The 21,466-nt window shown below is 36.2% G+C and overlaps 1 protein-coding gene across 49 annotated transcripts in view; it reads left to right on the top strand.

The window, feature by feature from the left end:
* The window catches only part of RIMS1 (regulating synaptic membrane exocytosis 1), a 557,900-nt gene that overhangs the window by 314,647 nt on the left and 221,787 nt on the right, over window positions 1-21,466 (top strand). For 33 of the 49 annotated variants that reach the window (XM_060189974.1, XM_060189962.1, XM_060189961.1 and 30 more), the window contains exon 1: window positions 11,237-11,351. The exons of 15 other annotated variants lie outside the window; for them this stretch is intronic. In XM_060189974.1, the coding sequence (XP_060045957.1) occupies window positions 11,252-11,351 (100 nt within the window). In that variant the 5' untranslated portion in view covers window positions 11,237-11,251. Of the gene's footprint in view, window positions 1-10,934; window positions 11,352-21,466 lie in introns of those variants that run through there. One more of the 49 variants, XM_007529722.2, reaches the window with a different exon arrangement.

Raw genomic sequence — 21,466 nt, 5'->3', positions numbered from 1 at the left:
TATTTATAAAAAGATTTGATATAGAAGATTTCAGTCCCACATATTTTATCTAAGTGTCTTTTGTATCCTTTTTATCTTTTAGTATCCTTTCAAAATGCAGACTCATACTGCAGTGGTTTTGACCCATTTTATCCAGTGAATGAAAAGGTTGTCTTTACTTTTGGTTCAGTTTAACAGAATATAAGATTCTTGGGCCTGGGAGTGACAGCAGAAGCAAACAAAAATATCTCCTTTCACACACTATTGAACAGAGAAGGAGAATTATGGATGCTATGTCAGCCTAGTTCTTTGCCCCAAACCATTTTCAGCTTGCAGCAGGAAGAGCTTACACCTCTCCCTGTACCAAGATCTAGCTAGATACTCTAAAGACTTAATATTTAGTCAGTCTTGCTATTTTTCAGTCTAAACCCACTCCTGGCTATCTGACTTGTAATGTGTACCTGAAACTGGTGTCCAAGTAGTGCCTAGTTTTGATCATTAAATCTGTGTCTTAGATCATTGTGACAGAGTCTAATCCTGTTGTCCAAGTCCCTATAGAATGAAAAATTACCGTGCCCTCAGCAATCTCCACTTAAGAATAAGAGGCCAGATTCCTAGTTACTGACTTCTTGGATACCAGCTGTCACATTGGAAAATAAGATATCCCTTGCATATTTTTCTTTGTACACTGGGACGGAGGAGGCACATCTCTGATGTTAGATTGCTCTTTTGAATTTTGTAGCAGTAATTTATAATTGTCTTCAAATGTCTTGTTCTATTAAGATGACCTTCTGCAATTTGAGCTTTTGAAAGCTAAATTCTAATAGGAAGGTTTTGGAAGGCAGGGTTGTTTATTTTTGAATGCCCTGTGAGAAGATTATGTTGTAGGCTTTTCTCTTTGACTTGCATATGACTGTCTTGTCCCTCAGTCTTGACATTGTTGTTCCTCTCATTGTATCCTTATGTAAATAACACTGCAAAATTACGTTAAATTTGGTTAATAATAATGCCTTTGTTATGATTATCTCTTTGTACACCTTGAGTTACTTGAGGAGCAGATTTTATTATGGATTTTTTAGGGGATGCAATTCAATTCATAACGGTACTATTCATAAGAGAAAGATCAAGGGTCTCTTCATGTGCTTACACATATATAATAAGAGCTGATATTTAAAATTTGTCTCCACAAAAATTTCATTGACTAATAGTTTGAAGATGATTAATATCCATGATCAAGAAAACACAAATAGTTTAAGGCACAGTCAGAGAATAATACCCTAGGTATGTTTCCTAACCTCTGTAAGCCTCTAGTTTCACAATTTTAGAAATTGTGAGTAATAATCATATTCCAGGGAATAGGTGTAAAGATTAAATGAGATAACATGATATGTTAAGGTACAAGTATGTGCCTTGTAACTGACACATAGAAAGTGATCACACCTGTTTTAAATGCACTGAATCTTCTCTTTCTAACTTAAGCCTAAAATCACATTTCACTTCCTCCTACACTGTTCTTTTGAACAGTAATAATTTTATTTGTAATTGCTCCTTTGCATCTTTTCTGTTAGGAGGCTAATACTAAAAAGCATACTTTAGTAGTGAAGTTTCTACCTTTATGCCCTGTTTTATACTTTATTAATAAAAGGATAGTAGTAAAGGTAGAATAGTTGTTCAATTAAATTGCACAGTGTTACTTCTTTTTATTTTTTAAATTTAAAAAAAAATATTTTATTTATTAATGAGAAAGGAGGAGGAGAGAGAAAGAACCAGACATCACTCTGGTACATGTGCTGCCAGGGACCGAACTCAGGACCTCATGCTCGAGAGGCCAGTGCTTCATCTACTGCACCACTGCCCAGACCACGTGTCTCTTATTTTTATGCTAATAACAAAAGCAAGAAATTAATGAACTATATATTTTAATAGGGAGAAACTATGAATCTAAAAGTTCCAAAAGTGCAGCTGATAACTGAATTAGAAAGGATGAGTTTTTCTATCTTGTAATTCTTGGTACATCCCTTTGGTTTATTTATTTAATGGTCATGAATTTGGGAAAAAAGTGCTTTTAGATAATAATTATCTCTTCACTGAATAACCAATTATTTGCTTTATTTCTTGTGTGATTGTAGCCTACATTTCTGTTCTCAGAATTTTGTTCCTTTGATTATTTTTAGCTATTTGGAAATAAATTTTCTGAATATTATAAAAAGGAGACTACAGTTTTACTACCACCGTCTAGCTTGGAATATAATTTAATGAAAGTAGACATTTTAATGAAAGAAAATTCCATTATCACTAGGAATTATAATGTGAAGTACTGTAAAGAATTGCCATTTTTATTTAAGAAAGAAACAAAACAACACCAATAACATCAACTCTAGTAGTGAAAAACAGAACTAGTTTAGGGAAAACTGACTAAGGCTGAGTGATCAGAAGGAAAAAAAAAAAGCTTTGGTCCATACTCCCAGAGGGATAAAGAATAGGGAACCTTCCAATGGAAGGGATGGGATGTGGAACTCTGGTGATGGGAATTGCATGGAATTGTACCCCTCTTATCTCACAATTTTGCAGATCATTATTTAATCACTAATTTTAAAAAGTGGGAAAAAAAGGGACCAAAGAAACCAGTTTCTTTGGACTTACATGAAAGTAAGAACCATTGGGGGTCAGGCAGTAACGCAGCGGTTTAAGTGCACTTGGTGCAAAGTGCAAGGACCGGTTTAAGTATCCAGGTTCAAGCCCCCGTCTCTCCACCTGCAGGGGGGTCGCTTCACAGGTGGTGAAGCAGGTCTGTAGGTGTCTGTCTTTCTCTACCCCTCTCTGTCTTTCCCTCCTCTCCATTTCTCTCTGTTTTATGCAACAAGGAACAACATCAACAACAACAATAATAACAACAAGGCTACAACAACAAGGGCAACAAAAGGGGGAAAAATGGCCTCCAGGAGCAGTGGATTCATGGTGCAGGCACTGAGCCCCAACAATAACCCTGGAGGCAACAAAAAAAAAAAGAAAGAAAGTAAGAACCACTGAGAAATTAAGGGAAGTTTGAAGTAAGTTAAGCATCATCATTGAGAACTTGCTTTTTTTTTTTTTTTAGTGAATAGCAAAGTTTAATAGTGATTGTAATTACTCAAGCACAATCAATCCAGATGTTTGGAATTGAAATCAAGTTAAAAAGGACTCAGTAGTTCAATTAGAGTAAACAACTATATAAACAAAGTTCTTTCTAACTGATATATTTGTGGTTAGTTTATAGAACTGATTTCATCTCTGTGAGTGCCTTGGCAGAATAAATATACAGAGGCAGGTGTGTGTGTGTGTGTGTGTGTGTGTGTGTGTGTGTGTGTGTGTGTGTGTGTATGTGTGTGTGTGTGTGTGTATGTGTGTGTATGTGTGTGTGTTGTGTAACTGGGGTCTCAGCAGTGAGTAATTTCACTTATGATGATGATAAAAAGGTGGCATAATGTCGGGCTAGGGTGGGGGTGCCACTTTGCAGACGCATACTCTCTGGGTTGGAGAGAACGCCCCTGGTGGCAGCCTTGGCTGCTACTCACTCAGCTACGCGAGGGAGATGACTCATGAACATAGCTCGTGGCGGCGAGGCAGTTCCATTTTTTATGATCTGGGAGCCCAGACTGTTAAAGGTCGGACCCGGAAGTGGCAAGTCGGAAACGGAAATGGCATGACATGGTTTGGAAAGGGGCAGAAAAAGGCAAAAGGGAACTGGGAAAGGTAACTTCCTTAGGAACTGTTTTGAGGGTTTTAAATGGTAGGATATGTAATAATACCCTGCAGGCAGGGAGGGTTTTGAGGGTAGAAAGAAGATAGATCAAAGGAATGGAATGGGTGGGGATCTTTCAGGCAAAATAATGATTATGTAGATAATAAAGGATCAGGCCATAGTATCAGTAATGCAGGGTGCTTTGAGAGGCAGGGAGTTTGATAAGACGAGGCAAACCTTTGGGGTTACTCCTGTCCCTCCTTGCTCAACCTCTTGGTAGAGAGAGAGATTGACAGGATAGGCTCCTCAGGTCAAGCCCTGCCAGGCTCTACCACATCCTCACAATTTCCCAACAGCATAAGTTCTCCAGATCAAGATAAAGAACATATAATACCTCATTCATTATTTACAGTAAAGTACTTGAGAGGGCGAGGTGGTGTTACCCTTGGTTGAGTATACATGTTATAGTGCACAAGGACCCAGATTCGAACCCCCAGTCCCTACAAACTTTGTAAATGGTAAAGCCATGCTGCAGTTGTCTCTTTTCCTCTTTAACTCCTTGATCTCTATCCTATAAATAATTAAAGATAATAAAAATATTGAAAAAAGTACTTGAAAAAAACCTTAAGGAAAAATTGAAAAGAAATGTAAAACTAACAAAAATAACTTCACACACACACACACACACACACACACACAGACATACACCCTATTACACAAACATACACCCATACACACATACTATTACTAATTTATTTTGTTTCACTTTATTGCCCTTCACTGATGTAGATATCCTATTCATTGACCCATTTTTATTCTTATATGTGCTTTCAAAACTTTTAGGAATTAAAACTGAAAGTAAACAGTGATCTCCCAGAGTCAAAAATAAGTAAGATGAGTACAAAATAGGAAGCCACAGAAAACACAGCGGTTAAGAGGGTTTTAGTCTGTCTGCCAAGAGAAAGGGAAGATCAGATCTGGGTAGAAACAATTGAAGTTGATATGTCCTGTCCTATATATATTCCTTGTCTAAAGCACCTTTAGTTCATAGGGATAAAAGAATTTCATTCAGCTGTTCAGAGTTGCTGTTTCAAATATGCTATATACCAGTGACTTAGGGATGAATTAAAATACTAAAAAAATTGTATAGCACTTATTAACTTTTGTATAATGTACATGATTTTAAAACTTTGCTGTATATGTGCTTGAACAACTTGGCTTTTTAAAAAATATATTTATTTATTTCCTTTTTGTTGCCCTTGTTTTATTGTTGTAGTTATTATTATTGTTGTTGGTGCTGTCGTTGTTGGATAGAACAGAGAGAAATGAAGAAAGGAGGGGAAGACAGAGAGGGGGAGAGAAAGACAGACACCTGCAGACCTGCTTCACCATCTGTAAAGGGACTCCCCTGCAGGTGGGGAGCCCGGGGTTCGAACTGGGATCCTTACGCTGGTCCTTGTGCTTTGCACGATGTGCGCATTATCCGCTGCGCTACCACCCGACTCCCTGAACAACTTGTTATTTGATGTCATGTCATATATTACCTAATATTTTAATTAGCCTTTTAGGCTTTCTTCAATTTAGCTTTACTTATTTTATTCCAAGTGGAACAGCTTTTTTATTGGCTAGTGGTAAAATATCTATATTGGGGAAATGTGAAAATGTCCTCTTATGTCTGTCCAGGGAAGTCTGGTCGCATCCTGCTAGCATCTGGTAAAGAGAGATGGTGGCTGAAAAGAGAGTTAATATACAAAGCCAAACAAATTGTTGAACAATCATGGACCTAAAGGCTGGAATAGTGCAAATGAAGTGTTGGGGGGGGGGTCCTCCATTTTGTAGATAGCTAGTGGGCATATTTTAGTTATATTCCAAAGGGCCTATGGCTATACTAGTTTTTTTTTTTTCCTGAGCTTGAAATATGACATGCAGGTGGATCCTAACTATTGTCTGGGGAGATGATGTCAGTTTATTTGGTTTTGAGATAGTCTTGAGTTACTAAAATATTTATGTTTTAGATGTGCAGTTTCACACCCTTCAATATATGCTGCCACCCTACTGTCATCGCCATAATACCTATATCCCTTCTCAGGAGTCTTCTGGACCTCAACATCCTTGCAGCCACACACCTGCCACATTGTTAACCATTTTGATACCAAGGGTTTATCTTTGTTTGTCTTTGCTTGTTTCTTTCATGTGTTTCTCTTTTTCCCCTATATGAGTAAGATCACTATTTTCTTTTTATATAATTCCCTTGAGTGTCCCATTATATATTTCTGATTAATGATAGTTACTTTATTTGAATGATTAGCTAGCTGGATAGAGTATTCTTGGGTAGAGGTCTTTGCCATTAAAAAGTTTGAATATATCACACTGGTCTTCTGACCTTTAATGTTTCTGTTGAAAAAAAATCAAACCACCTTCAGTCTGTTTTATCAACAAAAAGACTGCTCAAGGGAGGAGAGGACTCCCCTAAGACTCACTAAATGCAACTGTGAGTCTCCATTGCTACTGCCCTCAGAGGCTAGAGCAGCAAGGGGGAGGCCCTGTCCTGATATCTGGCAACAGAGAACTGACCAGGAAACTCAGGAAAAGAACTACACCTCAGTGGCCCATCAGTGGGGCTGTATTGTGGGAGCCTTTCCAAATTGTTCTCCTGATGAGAAGATGGTGAATAATTGCCTCAAAACCTATAGATTATAAAGGGAATTTGTTTAGAAACGCATTGGGCCCAGCAGTGCTGCCCCACTTAGTGCAGAAGCTGAATTAAGCCTGGAGCTTTGGTTCCTTGGGGTGTGAGAGTCTCTTTGCATCACCACTGTGCTGTCTTTCCCCCACCTTGCTTTATCTCTTGGTCAGGAGTGAATGATTAAGCGAAGAAGCCTATTTATAGCTCCCATAGCCTACAGGGAAGAAAAAGAACAAAAGAGGCTTTTAACAGCTTCTGTGCTCCAACTCAGAGATTGGAATAATATTGAAAAAACTGTTAATTTCCACAGCTGGGGACAGAGCACTAACCAGGAAACTCAGGAGAAGACCTATACCTCTGTGGCATAACTGTGAGGCTGTGAAAGTCTCTTTGCATAACCACTGGATTATCTCTGCCACACCCTGCTTTATCTCTTGGTCAGGAGTCAGTGATTAAATTAAGAAACCTATATATAGTTTAAAAGCCCTAAGGCTCCATAGCCTACAGGGAAGAAAAAGAGCAAAAGAGGCTTTTAAATCACTGAGCTCCAACTCAGGGATTAAAATACTATTGAAACAACTGTTAACTTCCACCACTGTGAACCCTTTAATTACCTTACTTAGACACAAGTCAATCCAGGCAAGAGTGATCAGTAATTTGAAAAGTACTGAGAGAGGGAACTCATAACATAATATATAAAATGGTTAAACCAACAAGAAGAAATATTGGAGAAATGAACCAGGACAAGAGTCCAGCTAAAAGCACCCCAAAGGGTGAAGCACAAAGTACTGAAGTCAACATCCAAACACTAGTTAAGGAAATAATCACAGGAGTGAGTAAAGGGTTTGAAAGAATTATCATCAGAAATGCAAAAACAACAAATGAGACCCTGGAAGAAAACACTAATTATCTCAAGGTTATTAGAGAACTGAGAGCTGAAATAGCTGAGCTAAGAACACAGCTAGCTGAACAAGCTAAAACAGTATCAGAACAGGGTAACAAAATAGATGAACTACAGAAAACAGTAGACGGGAGAGAGAATAGAATAAATGAGGCTGAAGACAGGATTAGCAAGATTGGGGACAAAAAATTAGAGACAACTAAAAAGGAAGTAAGATCTCAAAAAGAGATTAAGAGATACTGAAAACAACAACAGAGACCTATAGGATGACTTCAAAAGAAATAATATTATTGGCTTACCAGAGGAAGAAAGAGAGGGAGGGGAAGAAAGCATTCTTCAGGCCATAATTGCTGAAAACTTCTCTAGTCTAGACAACATCAAAGATGTAAAGGTTCAAGAAGCCCAGATGGTCCCAAACAGAATTCACCCAGACTTAAAGACACCAAGACACATTCTATTTAGAATAGAAAGGAATAAGGATAAAGAAAGGACCCTGAAGGTTGCAAGAGAAAAACAAGGAGTCACCTACAGAGGAAAACCCATAGGATTAGCAGCAGACTTCTCCACACAAACACTACAGGCCAGAAAAGAATGGCAAAATATACATAGAGTGCTCAATTAAAAAGGCTTTCAACTAAGACTACTGTATCCTGCTAGACTGTCATTCAGAATAGATGGGAAAAAAATGGGAAAAATGGCCTCCAGGAGCAGTGGATTCATAGTCCAGGCACTGATCCCCAGCAATAACCCTGGAGGAAAAAAATGAAAAAAAAAAAGTATCTAGGCTGTGGGTCAGAGTACTCTGCAGAGAACTCTTATAGGGGGATGAGAAATTGCACCCATGTGTTATTATCTGTATTGCAAACCATTAATGCCTCCCATAAAAAAATTAAAACTGAAACAGAACAAAAAAAACAAAAATTTCAATTCACTTCTCCTTCTGGAACCTTATGATGTGAATGTTGTTCCTTTTGACATGTCCCATAAATCCCTTATTTTATTTTTTCTTCAGTTGTTTTCCATATATATATTTGTTTGGTTGGTTGGTTCATTTTTTGTTTTTCTTCTGCCTTTCTTTCTCCAGTTCACCACTTCAGCTTTTTGCTTCTGCCTTTTTTTTTTAACTTGTGTGTCATTTATTCCATTTCTCTTATTTCTTTTCTTTTTATTAACTCTTTGTATTCTTTATTTCTTTACATTTTTATTACAACTTTTCTCATAATTTGCTTGACTTTGTTGAAGTTTTTGTCCATAGAGTTAATTTAAATGAAAATTCTTAGGAGCATAGATTCAGCATGCTCTTTAAGGAATTTACATAGCTCTTTTGAATTTGTTTTATTTTTTTCTCTTTTTATTTTATTTGACAGGGCAGAGAGAAATTGAGAGGGGAAGGAAAGATAGAAAGGGAGAGAAAAAGACACCTGCATATCTACTTTACCACTCATAAAGCATCATTCTCTGCAGGGTGGGAACCTGGGCTCAAACCCAGTTCCTTGTGCATGGTAATATGTATGCTTCACTGGGTGTGCAACTACTCAGTTCTCTGAATTTGGGATTTTCTTCTTGTTTCCATTTTGGTTCAAGGGTGCAGGTAATTCCTTTTGCCTTCTCATTATTTTTGATGTTTTGTAGGGACCTGGGGTCTGTTTTTGAACCTAGAAATTGGAGCTTGTATGTAGTCAACATTCACTAGATTTCAGTGGGCAGCATTTCATATATTTTTTTTAATAATATCTATTTGTTTGTTTGTTAGAGACCAAAAGAAATGAGAGCGGAGGGAGAGATAGAGAGGGAAAGAGAGAGAGAAACCTGCAGCCCTACTTTACCACTTGTGAAGCTTTCCCCTGCAGGTTGGGATGGGGTTTTGAACCCGGTTCCTTGTGCACTGTAATGTATATGCTTAATCAGGTGGGCCACTGTCTGGCTCCACAGGTCTTATATTTAGCTGGGGTCTCTGTCCAGATAGTGAGCATTTTTTGCCTACTTAGGAGTATGGAAATGGGTGGGAGAATGGGGAACAGAATCCAGTATTCTGTGAACTAGCAAGTGAATGTTTCTTCCCAGATCATTCCCAGGTCATGGTATTTTGGAGACTGAATGCTAATATATCTTCCACCTGGACTGCTCTCCACAAGGTTGCCTCCAGTGCCTCTTACTACGTAGACTGAATTCCAATATGGTATCCACTAGAATTTCTCTTGGCAAACAATGCCAATCATTGGGATGGCTCTTAGAGTGACTCCCATCTAGTTGCTAGTTTCCCATAGTTGTATAGTTGGTAGGCACAGGACTGGAATAAAATTGAGATGACAAGAGTTTCATGCAACCTGTTATCTGCCAGAATAAAGTACCCTGCTTTTGGGGGGGCCAGGCTGTGGTGCACCTATTTGAGTGCACACGTTACCATGGCCAACCATTTGCATTCAGCCTCCCCCCATTCCAGGTACCCACCTACAGGGGCGAAGCCTTCAGTGCTTTGGATATCTATTTTCCTGTCTATCTCCTCTTCCCTCTCAGTGTCCTTCTGCCCTAGCAATAAAAAATAAAAAAGCAAATTTCCTGCATTTTGCTTTTCTTCCTGATTGTGATTTGATGTTTTGTATAGAGGCTTTTTTTTCTTCTTTTCTTGGAGTATGTCTCTCTATACCCCTGCTGCTTGGATGCTGACCTTTTGTTCTTTTCTGTGGAAAGTTGTTTTCTCTCTCTCTCTCTCTCTCTCTGTGTATGTGTGTGTGTGTTTGTGTGTGTGTGTTTGTGTGTATGTGTGTGTGCTTCATGCATGATTTTGGCTTTGCTATTGAGGTGAAGTGGGAAATACCAGTTCTCTCTATTCAGCCGTCTTGGCTCCCTTCTCTAGTTCCTTTTCCCACCTCCATAAAGTAGAACTATGCACCATACTTCACAGTATAACTCTTTATCATCTGAAAGTACCATACAATATCACATAATGGGAAATAAATTAGGGGCTGGGTAGTGGTGCACCTGGTTGAGCACATATGTTACAATATGTAAAGACCTGAGTGCGAGCTTCCGATCCCCACCTGTAGAGGGAAAGCTTTATGAGTGGTGCTGCAGTGCTTGTAGGTATCTCTCTGTCTTTTTCCCTATCACCCACATCCATCTCAATCTCTGGCTATCTCTACTCAATAAGTAAAGATAATAAGGGAATAAATCATAAATGCATGTACACATGCTGTGAAATCACAGCAGAAGGAAGAGGGAATTATCTTTTAAAAATATATGTAATAGGAAATTACTGTAGTTAATATACAGTATTTTTATTTCAAATTTTTAAATATGTCTTCAGATTTCAAGTATGTTAATTGTTCAGAAGCGAACTTCTTTCTCTTCATAAACACAGTCATAATAATAAAAAGGGGCTCATTTAGTAGTACTGAAGAAAAACAGAAGTTATGTTTTAAGAAATTATTCTATGTGCTAATGACTATTCTGTTGTCATAAAAATCCTTTATTTAGTCCTCTCCACAAATAAGCTCACAGCAGGACAAAGGACACTAGTTAGACTAATTTGAGTGATAAGTAAACAGAAGGAATGGCTAGGAGCACACTGTCATCTGGCAGAGAGCTTATTTCCTGAATCCTGTGGCTCTGGTTAAAACCCAACAGAGATGCCAATATGCTTCTCCTAAATGCTACCAGTCTTCACACTACCATGCCCACTAAGGCTTGTGTACAGTATTTTATTCAAGCAATCCTTTGCATAGCTGCACAGTGCCTGCAATGACCTGAGTCAGTCATGTAAAGAGATTTTTGTATGCTTGCACACCAACATTTTATTAGTTTCCATATTCTGCTGCTCCTAACACCCGGTTTTTGCTGTGTTGTTCAGCAATAAGTGGAATGATGGAGGAGGCACTTAACACTCTTCTTAGATAAGATCTTGAATTTGTTCAAAAGACAACCTGAAAATCCCCAGACCGGATTGCTTTACAAAGTTGCTGTCATGTGTGCTCCTGGCATACCTGTATCTTCAGAAGGGTGGGAAGAAGTAAGGTCTCTCGATTCTGAAGAGGGAACAGCGAAGGCCCGACCAGCAGCTGTTGGTAAGCAATAGACAGTGAGTTTTGGGCATGTACTCTTCATTATTCTTGTCAGACACAAATAGGTATTTATCAGTCTCTTTGTATCTATTTTTACAATGGAAATATTCCAGTTCACTGTGTGTCTTAACAGAATAGTTTTTAGCACTAACTTTATCTTTGGTCTATTTCTAAGAAAAGAGATCATCAGGTTTACAGTATAGCTCTAAAGATTATATGCTGATTAATATTAATTGTGTCTTATTATTTTGTGGGTCAGTCAAGAAATATTTAACAATTAGAAGGTCAACATTCTTTTAAGATAATAACTTACTTAATTTTATATTATGTTTTGCTTTATAGTCACTGATTTTCATGTTTAATTATATTATGCTGATACAAAGAATGAGTAATATAAGACAAATGGAGTTATCATTAGTGGAAAATCAATCCTAAAATTTGAAAAAAAAATGTATCATTGTTTTTGAAAGTGGGTACTGGGTTTTTGTGAAAATGATGACGCCTTTTCACAAACATGGGTCCTAGACCATAATGCCACAAGGTCAAGTGATATGTGAAAAGCAAGTATAAACTTACAATTGATACTAGGTTTTATGTCTTCTCTCCCCAAGGAAATCAGTCTCTTGTCTTTGAAATGGCTCTAGAATCACAGTTGAGTGTGAGGCTATAAAGTATATAACACCAAAGAAAGATGCACATGATTAGAATTGAATACTGTAGCAGAAATGTTTTAAATAAGTGAATATTAATAGCATATTTTATATAACAGGTGGTAATAAGACATTTTTTTCCCTTTTCTATGAGAAAAATCACTTCAGTAAACAACACTTGTTACTATTAATGAAATCTCAGTGTATGTGTTACCTGGCAATGAGTAAAAGTACATTTTATTTTTTTATTTTTTAATTTTTTTAATATTTATTTATTCCCTTTTGTTGCCCTTGTTTTATTGTTGTAGTTATTACTGTTGTTGTTATTGATGCTGTCATTGTTGAATAGGACAGAGAGAAATGGAGAGAGTTGGGGAAGACAGAGAGGGAGAGAAAGACACCTGAAGACCTGCTTCACCGCCGTGAAGCGACTCCCCTGCAGGTGGGGATCTGGGGGCTCGAACCGGGATCCTTAGCCAGCCACTGCGCTTTGTGTCACCTGCGCTTAACCCGCTGTGCTACTGCCCAACTCCCTAAAAGTACATTTTAGAATAAGGTTACCACTAACCTACTATGGATTCTTTCTCTTGATCCTATAACTTTAAAAACTATGTATGCTGTTTCACAGATTTTGTGAAATCAAGCATCTTTTGTTACAAATACAAGATTTCCTCATTTCCGATATAGCCTCTTTTCCTGTCTGCCCATTCCCAGGTCTTCAAGAGTATACTATCACTTGCTTTCATTCCTAGCACCCCTCTCTCACTTCCTGTTTCTGCATAGTAAATATCTGTTTGCTTCACTGAAAACATTTTTTTCTCATTTCTAGGCAGTCTAGGCACCTAAAGATAATTGCACCAAATTAATATAAATTTTTAAGATTCAATAATGGAAAATCACTTTATAATTTGAAGTCCAGTGACTGGTGATAAACAAGTAAACAAATAGGAGAAAAGAAATAGAACAAAGATTTCAAGTCTTGGGCATATTAATAGCATATGTTGCCATATAACAAAATATTTTCACTTACTTGGCTTTTCTTAAATCTCAATCAAATAATTTTATGTGGTCCCAGTTTCATCTAGGAACAATGAGTAAATTAGTTACTGACAACTTTAACTTCTTCTTTCCATTAGTTCTCTTCAATATACCTGCTTGTTCAGTAGGTCTATTATAGAACATGCCATTTGTATGTCTTCTTTATGACAGTGTCATAGTGAACAAAAATGAGTTCATCCAGCAAGAGACTTTATACCCATAAACTGCTCTGGAAAAACTTTACTGCTTCTCTATATGTAAAATAGAGGTATATGTTTATGGACCCCCTCCTGCATAAACTATAATTTTCTACATCAAGTCACATGCATATTCACAAAAACTGGATCAACTTTGATGTAATCAACACAACACAATTACAATATGTACCATGACATAATGAAAAACTTATGTATGAACTTTATCAGATAAAGTCAAGATAAAGTCAGATAAAGTCAAGCTCGTGTCTCAACTCTAATAGTTATATATCATGGGACTTTGGGCAAGTTAAGTTAATTTTGTGACCCTTATTTGTAAGAATTAAATCATTTGGATGATCTCACTTATAGGTGGAACTTAAGAAAAAAGGAAAAAACACAAAGCAGAACTTTGACTAGGTGTGGTGTAGTGAACCATAACAAATGATTCTAAGGAAGGAGAAGAAGGGGTGAAGTGGAGAAGGACTTGGTGGGGGGGGGAGGATAAAAACTTGTACCCATGTCTCAAAAACTGTATTGTAAACTAACCTCCCAATAAAATAATAAATAATAATTAAATACTTTGGATAAATAATAGACCACAATATTTAATACACCACAATATTTTTCACACACAGTGACTCAGTTAATATTAGCATCCCTATTTCTTTTTCCCGCAACAATGTGAACGTTTTTTTATTCAAAGTGGTTTCAACATTCTTGGAAATTTGAGGAAAAGAAAATATATACAAAACTAAAAATACCTTCTAAAAGTTGAAATTAAGTTAAAATTAATAAATTTAAGGCTGATATTTTCCCTTATTTTGGTGATATGATTCATACTTGATTATTTTTTATTTATGAGGCCATCATTTTTATAATTATGTATTGTTTAAAGAAACACAGAACATTTGATTTTAAATAAATGATAGTTGGCTCTTAATTCACCCTCTACTATCACTTGATCATTTCTTTTTAAAAACAAACTAAAAGTAGAATACCTGTACTTTTCAAAAATATTCCCTTGTGGATTAAAGGAGAGTATCTTTGTTGATTGCTATTTCTGAAATCAGTGATTTAGCACCATAAAAATGAAATTATGGGTATGACATAATTTCAGATCTATTATTTGTGCTGCTGTTTTATAGTACATGACATGGGGTGGGTAAAATAAACGCCAGTGGCTTATTCAGAGGATAATGGTTTCATGTCACTTTAAGAATAATCTACTGGGTCTGGCAAGATAGCTTATCTGAATAAGGTGCCTGCTTTATCATACATGTCATCGAGGTTGGAATCTGACTCCCAACACACTAGAGGAAACTTTGGTATTGTATATTTCCCATTTCTTTCTATATGAAAAAAAAACTAGCAAAATGTTGTTCCAAAAAAGGTGAAATCCTGCTGAGGACAACAATAAATTAATTCATTAAATTAAAAAGAAAAATTGATTAAACTATAAATTGTGATACTATAATCATCAAAGACTAGAATTTGTGAAAATATTAGAAATAAAATTTCTCCTTCTCCCAAAATAATTATGTAGCAAAACCTATTTGGAGTTGTCCTTTTGCCCCCTGGATATGAGCCACCATAGCTCAGTTTAGGCTGACCATCCTGGAAGATCCTGAAGAAACACTTCTGTTCATGTTCCCAGCAATCACTCATGTACTCCTGGTTTATGCTTCCTGGTGCCAGTTGTCATTGGGCTGAGTAAGCTCGCTCAGGAAAACTGCAGAGGAAATGATCTTTTACATAGGGCTTAACAGAAGCATTGCCAGTGACTGATAATGGGACCAAATCATTTCAGGTGAGTTTTCACAAGTCCGCAGGGGTCCTGTTATCCCTAGATTCTTGCTGAAATGCCACTGTGGGGATAACCAGAATTCTTCAAGCATCTGTCTGAGTCTTTTCTTCTATGTTAGCTTTAAGGTAACAGTGTTATGGTGCCTACATGGGGAAGTGTCTGTGAATTGTTTCAGGAAATGGTTGATTATGGTCCTAGCAGAGTTTTGATGTTTGCTACTACAATGGGAACCTCTTTAATATAACACTGAACACAATAGATTAATGCGGTAATCAATGAGAATCTGTACACTGCAGGGATCTGTTTTGATGACAGCAGCACTTATAGCCTTGTTTAGTGTCACTATTGTATAATGTTGGGCACTGCAGGCTTTTTTTTTTTTTTAATTTTGATTTGGAATGCAAGGGAAGGGAATTTTACTTAAAATTTATTTTGCATATTTGTAGAGTTTTATTGCATTGTGGATTTTCTGCCATTTCTAGCTAAAATTTAGTGATTTGCTGCTACATGTAATTAACTATTTTAATGACTCTGTTATGTTTTCTGGGGTTCTGCAGTTTTTTGCTAGTCATATATTGCACTTAAGAACAGGTAAACTAAGCCATAATACTGATTTTATGCTCAACTGTAAAATTAATTAAACATACTGCTTAATTTTCCAAAGGAGTAAGATATTAAAATGCTTGAATTAGACTCTGATTATCAGTAAAGAATGAGAACTATTTTGTTCTAAATATAGAAATTACACGAACATATATCATTTTAGAATGCAGTGGTAATTATCTAGACATATAATATCAACCTAATTTCATGTTTTAATTAATAATTGTACAGTAATTTAGAAAGTATGTATTTTCCTTTTCTAATTGATCAAATGTAGTTTTTACTATTTACTGAATTTCACTAAAATGAGAGGCTTCAAAGCTTAAGATTAAAAATAGAAACTTAAAAGTTTATATGTGCATTGCCATTTCAAAAATTTTAGACAAACGTTGTCTAAAAACATTGCCTAAAATCTAGGCCGGTTTTTCCTAGCTTATGGTATGGATTGCAGAGTATATTGTGGAAAGATCTCTTTTAAAAGTATATGTGTGTGATGTTATGCTGTGAACTAAAGGGAAACTTCTCAGATAAGAGGAACAGAGGATCAGAGAACTTAAGAAAATAAAGAAGTATAGTTTTTTGTACAAGAGATTTGGGTGTATGACCTTGGGCGAGAATAATAACTATCTCCTTCTGGCCTTTGTTTCTATTCTATCAGTTTGGAAAAAAAAAAAGTTCTACTCTTATCCTTGGTGGGTTTAGCATAACATTTCTCAGGTGCTAAAGATTTATCTGATGAAGATTTTACATGGGCAAAGACATTGTTGAAAGTATACAATCTGTCTTTACAATGTTTTAGCAGTTGAGGCTTTTTGTAAGGAAGATCATGACTTTTTAAATTATACCAGTAAATCACTTGACTCCATTGTAACAATTTTGCAGATTGGCAGTAAGCAAGTTTGAGGTATCCCGAGGGCACCTGCTGTTACACTATATTCCCTGGGAAGGTGAAAAGAAATCACGGGTTATTCTGCAGCTCCGAAAAGCTCACTCTGCAAAGTGGCATTGGGGCTCTTTGAAATCCTGCCAGGGACATGAGCTTTTCTCCCTACTCCCTTGCTCTGTCTCAGGTACAGTGAGTACTGCTGAGGGTAGCTGAGGAAATCTCCTGCCTGCTCTTCTCAGCAAATGCCTTTGAAGAGTTCCATTTTCTGCTGAGGGCAAGCTAGATCAAAGGCAAGTGGAAAGAAGCATCCAGCCCCTTCCTCTTTGCAAGAGTGTGAATCAATTTGCTGCCTGTAAAATGTTACTTAACATTCATGAGTCTAGACTAAGTATGCTCTTTCAGAAGAATAGAAGGATTTTATTCTCTGGTTCTTACATAGTGGCTAGCAATTATTAGTTGGTAATGATCATGAATCTTTTCTTTTTGGTAAACTTATAAAGGGTCTTAATAATAGATGCCCATTGTCATGATGGAAAGGCTGAGACAACAGTGGGTCTGCTCCCACATGTATGCACATTAGGAATGAAAGTAAACCAAAGTGATTTATTTCTGCATCTAGCTTTGATGATCTAATCTGTTTTATTTATAATTTCCAGGCATACATATATATAAAGGAAATAATTTCATCAGTAAATTGATTCTCTGTCATACAGAGATTGTTCACTCATATCTCTTCCAACTTTTTTATTTTTATTTTATGTGGTGAATTAGTTATCGCTGCATAGATGACAGCTTTTCACATGAGTGAGATTTTTTTTTTTTTTGCTTGTTTTGTTTTGAAGTATTGACTGAATGTTTTTGAGGGGAGTTCAGTTAGAAAAGTGATGGAACTTGAAAAGCAAAGACAAAATTATTATCAATGAATAAATGCATATTTTGTGTCCTATACTTCTCCAAGTAATTCACAGTTACTGTTAATAAGTAAATGATACTTTCTGTTCTTCTCAATATAAAGTCAGGGATACTGGGTAAAAGTATGAAAAATTACAAAGGTAAAAAGGTCAATGAAATAAATAGTAATCATCTTATAATAATACTGTCAAGAAGATTTTTATAAATATTATAGTTATGCTTGTAAAATATAGTGAAATGAATTTGAGTTTTGGATAAATAATTCTAATAGGCTGATTTTTTCCTTAAGAAAGTAACTTATAATCCTGTATTGATTTGGTGAATTTCTTATAGATATACAAAAAGAAAGCTTAAATGACCGGTTAATTTAAATGAGCTATTTCAAAGAAGGCTTTATTTGAATTATTAATTTTTAAGAACTGGGAGACTAAATTCTTATTTTGACAAATTGTAAACATTAACAAATTTATAGGTAACTTCAAACAAAAGGAATCACATTGAATATCAAATATAGAATGTAGTATGTGGTGGTTTCTTAACATTTTTTAATAGTATAAAATTTGATATATGTTTTAAATTTATTAGTAGCCTTTGAAGTTTTTTTGTAACAATAATCTTTTAGCCTTACATTTTATCTCTCTTTCTCTCTCTTCAACTTTTAAAACTTTTTAAACTTGTTGTTTAACTTTTTTTTAACTTGTTTTTGTTTTAACTTGTTTTTAACTTCTCAGCAGGTTCAAATGGGATGTTTTATCTACTTTGAAGTTATGCTTTTATTTTGCTATTATTTTGTAATAACTTATTTAGGTTTTGTAAGATTTGTTATTATTTGTTATTATTTTTCTTATTTTCCTTTTTAGTAACTGTCTTTAATATTATTTAAGTCTCATATCAGGAAAGCGATAATAGCATACCATGTAGAGTATTTCTCTTCACTTCCGTTGACAAGTTTTTTGAGTACATTTCCTTTTCATCCTGGATATTTTTTTATTGTTTTATTAGGAGGTGATTCATTTAAAGTCTTGATAATGTATGAATACATTCTGAGATGTATCCCACTACTATTTGAAGATAATAACAAAATTCATTTTTTTCTAAATATGGTTTCTCAATTTCCAAAGTGTCTAGCCTAAATAAGGGTCTTAATAAAAGCGTACTGCTGGAGCCAAAGACCTGCAAGAGACGATGATTCTGGAAATTAAAGTGTCTGGGCAATATAAAGCAAGAATATTTAACCACTTTATTTTTGATTTGGGAGAAGAGTAGATAGATAGGGAGGGGGGGAGAGACAGAGAGACAGAGAGAGAGAGATTGAGAGAGAAGTAGAGAGAGGAAGTTTTTTAGAGTGAAAAAAAGGGGGGTATTCTGGCAGTGGCCCACCTGCTTCAGTGCACATGTTACCATATGCAGGGACTCAGGTTAAAGCCCTCATTGCCCAGCTGCAGGGGGGAGCCCCATAAGTGGTGAAACAATGTTGTAGGTTTCTATGTTTTTTTATTTCCTCCTTCAATCTTGATTTCTCTATCTATATCCAAAATCCATAAAGTAAGTTAAAATAGAGTAAAAAAAAAAGGAAAAGAAACATTGTACTTAACAGAGAAACTCTCAGAGACACAAAGTTTTATGTACAGTTATAAGGAGCTGATTGACTCTTTAAATCTAATTGTGAGCCATATAAAAGGAAATAACTACGGTTCTAATCTTTGCCTTAAATATTTTAAAATAGAGGACTTGCTATTTGTGGTAGAAAAACTTGAACCTACACAAAAAAATTGTTATCCTTCTGTGGTTAGCAAATAAACCCAAAATCTGCTTCAAAAGGATCTTGCTTAAAAAAAAAAAAATCAGTTGCCATTTGGTCTCTCTTTTTTTCTTTTTTTCATTCACACCCCTCATCCTTCCCTCTTTTCCTCCCTTTCTTTTTTCGTTCCTTCTATCCTTGCTTCCTTCCTCCCTTTGTGAAGTTTTTTTTTTTTTTTCCTCCAGGGTTATTGCTGGGCTCGGTGCCTGCACCATGAATCCACCGCTCCTGGAGGCCATTTTTCCCCCTTTTTGTTGCCCTACTTGTTGCAGCCTCGTTGCGGTTATTATTGCCATTGTTGACGTTGCTTTGTTGTTGGATAGGACAGAGAGAAATGGAGAGAGGAGGGGAAGACAGAGAGAGAGGGGGAGAGAAAGATAGACACCTGCAGACCTGCTTCACCGCCTGTGAAGCGACTCCCCTGCAGGTGGGGAGCCGGGGGCTCGAACCGGGATCCTTACACCGGTCCCTGCGCTTTGCGCCACGTGCGCTTAACCCAGTGCACCACCGCCCCACCCTTGTGAAGTTTATCAGTTGAGTCCAGTGCATGAAGGCATTTGGTATTTTAATGGTCTGCTCTGTATCATAGCATAGCAAACAAATCTACCACAAGCTTAACTTTTAAAAGATAGCTAGTTAGTCATAAGATCCAGGAGATACCAGTGCATAGAGTAGTACACAACTTATTATCCACTGGATTTTATCCTAGGTGCCCTGTGGGGTTGGAGTACCATGGATAATACCAGTGGGATTCCATGGATGATGAAGCTGTGTATTGGTGTCTCTCCCTCTTTCTCTTCTCTCTGTCTCTACTCTCTTTGTCAGGTTATAAAGTGAAATAAAAAAAGTTATAAATTGGGGAGAATTTTCAGTAATACCAGATATTTTCAAGATATTCCCCAGCACTGCATAAAAATATAAATAAAGGTGTAAAATATGGCTAAAATGATAACATAGTGCATTCATTTAGATGCATACTTTATACAGATAAATATTTTTTTCATCTGTACCTGAAATCCTTGTTAAAGCTTATTTCTGTTTGAAATTGATAGGATTTGATAGGAATTGTATGTTTCTTTTTCTTATAGTGGGGGTTCTTTGGCAAATATTGTAATTTTGTTGTTTGTTGTAATTTCCTGATCAGAAGTTCATCTTAATGTATCAGCCATATGGTAATAGGTATTCCCAAACAAGGTTTGTTTCAGTCTATTAAATGTTATAATTTTATAGTAATCATGGGTACTCAGTGAGAATATGAAAGTGGTAGGAAAAATGAATGTAGACTAATAAGAATAAGATATCTATTTAATATAAAAGTCTAGGGCATTGTTGAGAAAGATATGAACTGTAATGAGAAGGATCTGTCTTTGGAGTTCTTCTAAAAAATGCTCCTTTTGAGTTTGCTATATAAATTCTTTGAAAATGCTATCTTTACTCTCCCCATTTGTCTTAGATGCTTTTATAAAATTAAATTGCAGTGGGTGCAATTTCCATGCATGAACTAACTGCACATTTGGATGTTTTATCTAAAATATGATGCACTGATAATTACACGGAATATAGTGAGCTCGAAGATCAGGACATGAAAGTGATAGATCATGTATGTTTGTGTGTGTGTGTCTTTAATCATCAAAAGTATTAGTGGGGCTCAGTGGTGGTGCACCTGGTTGAGCACTCATGTTACAGTGCAAAAGGACCTGGGTTCAACCCCCCCAATCTCACCTGCACGGGGAAAGCTTTGCAAGTGGGGAATTGGGGCTGCAGGTGTCTCTCTGTCTCTCTCCCTCTCTGTCACCCCTTCCCCTCTCGATTTCTGGTTGTTTCTACCCAACAAATAAAGATAATTTTTTTCAAAAGTATTAGTATTTCACTTTTAAAACAAGAAATTTAAGAAAATCATAGCAGTAAGTGACATAAGGATTAGAACATAGTCTTTTAGCATTTTACCCTTTTCAATTATAAAGTTAAAGGCAAATAGCTAGAGTAGTATTCTCAATATAAGAATGAATATTTATCCAATAGTATACATTTACATCAATAAATGCACACTCATTAAAAAGTATTTAAAACCTGAATGTTAACTTTTTTTTCCTTTTGTTACCCTTATTGTTTATTGTTGTTGTTATTGACGTTATTACTGTCCTTGGGATAGGACAGAGAAATCAAGAGAGGAGGGGAAGACAAAGACAGGGAGAGAAAGACAGACACCTACAGACCTGCTTCACTG

The sequence above is a fragment of the Erinaceus europaeus genome, chromosome 4, assembly GCF_950295315.1.
Source record: "Erinaceus europaeus chromosome 4, mEriEur2.1, whole genome shotgun sequence".
Lineage (NCBI taxonomy): Eukaryota > Metazoa > Chordata > Mammalia > Eulipotyphla > Erinaceidae > Erinaceus > Erinaceus europaeus.
This window is presented reverse-complemented; position numbering and strand designations above follow the sequence as displayed.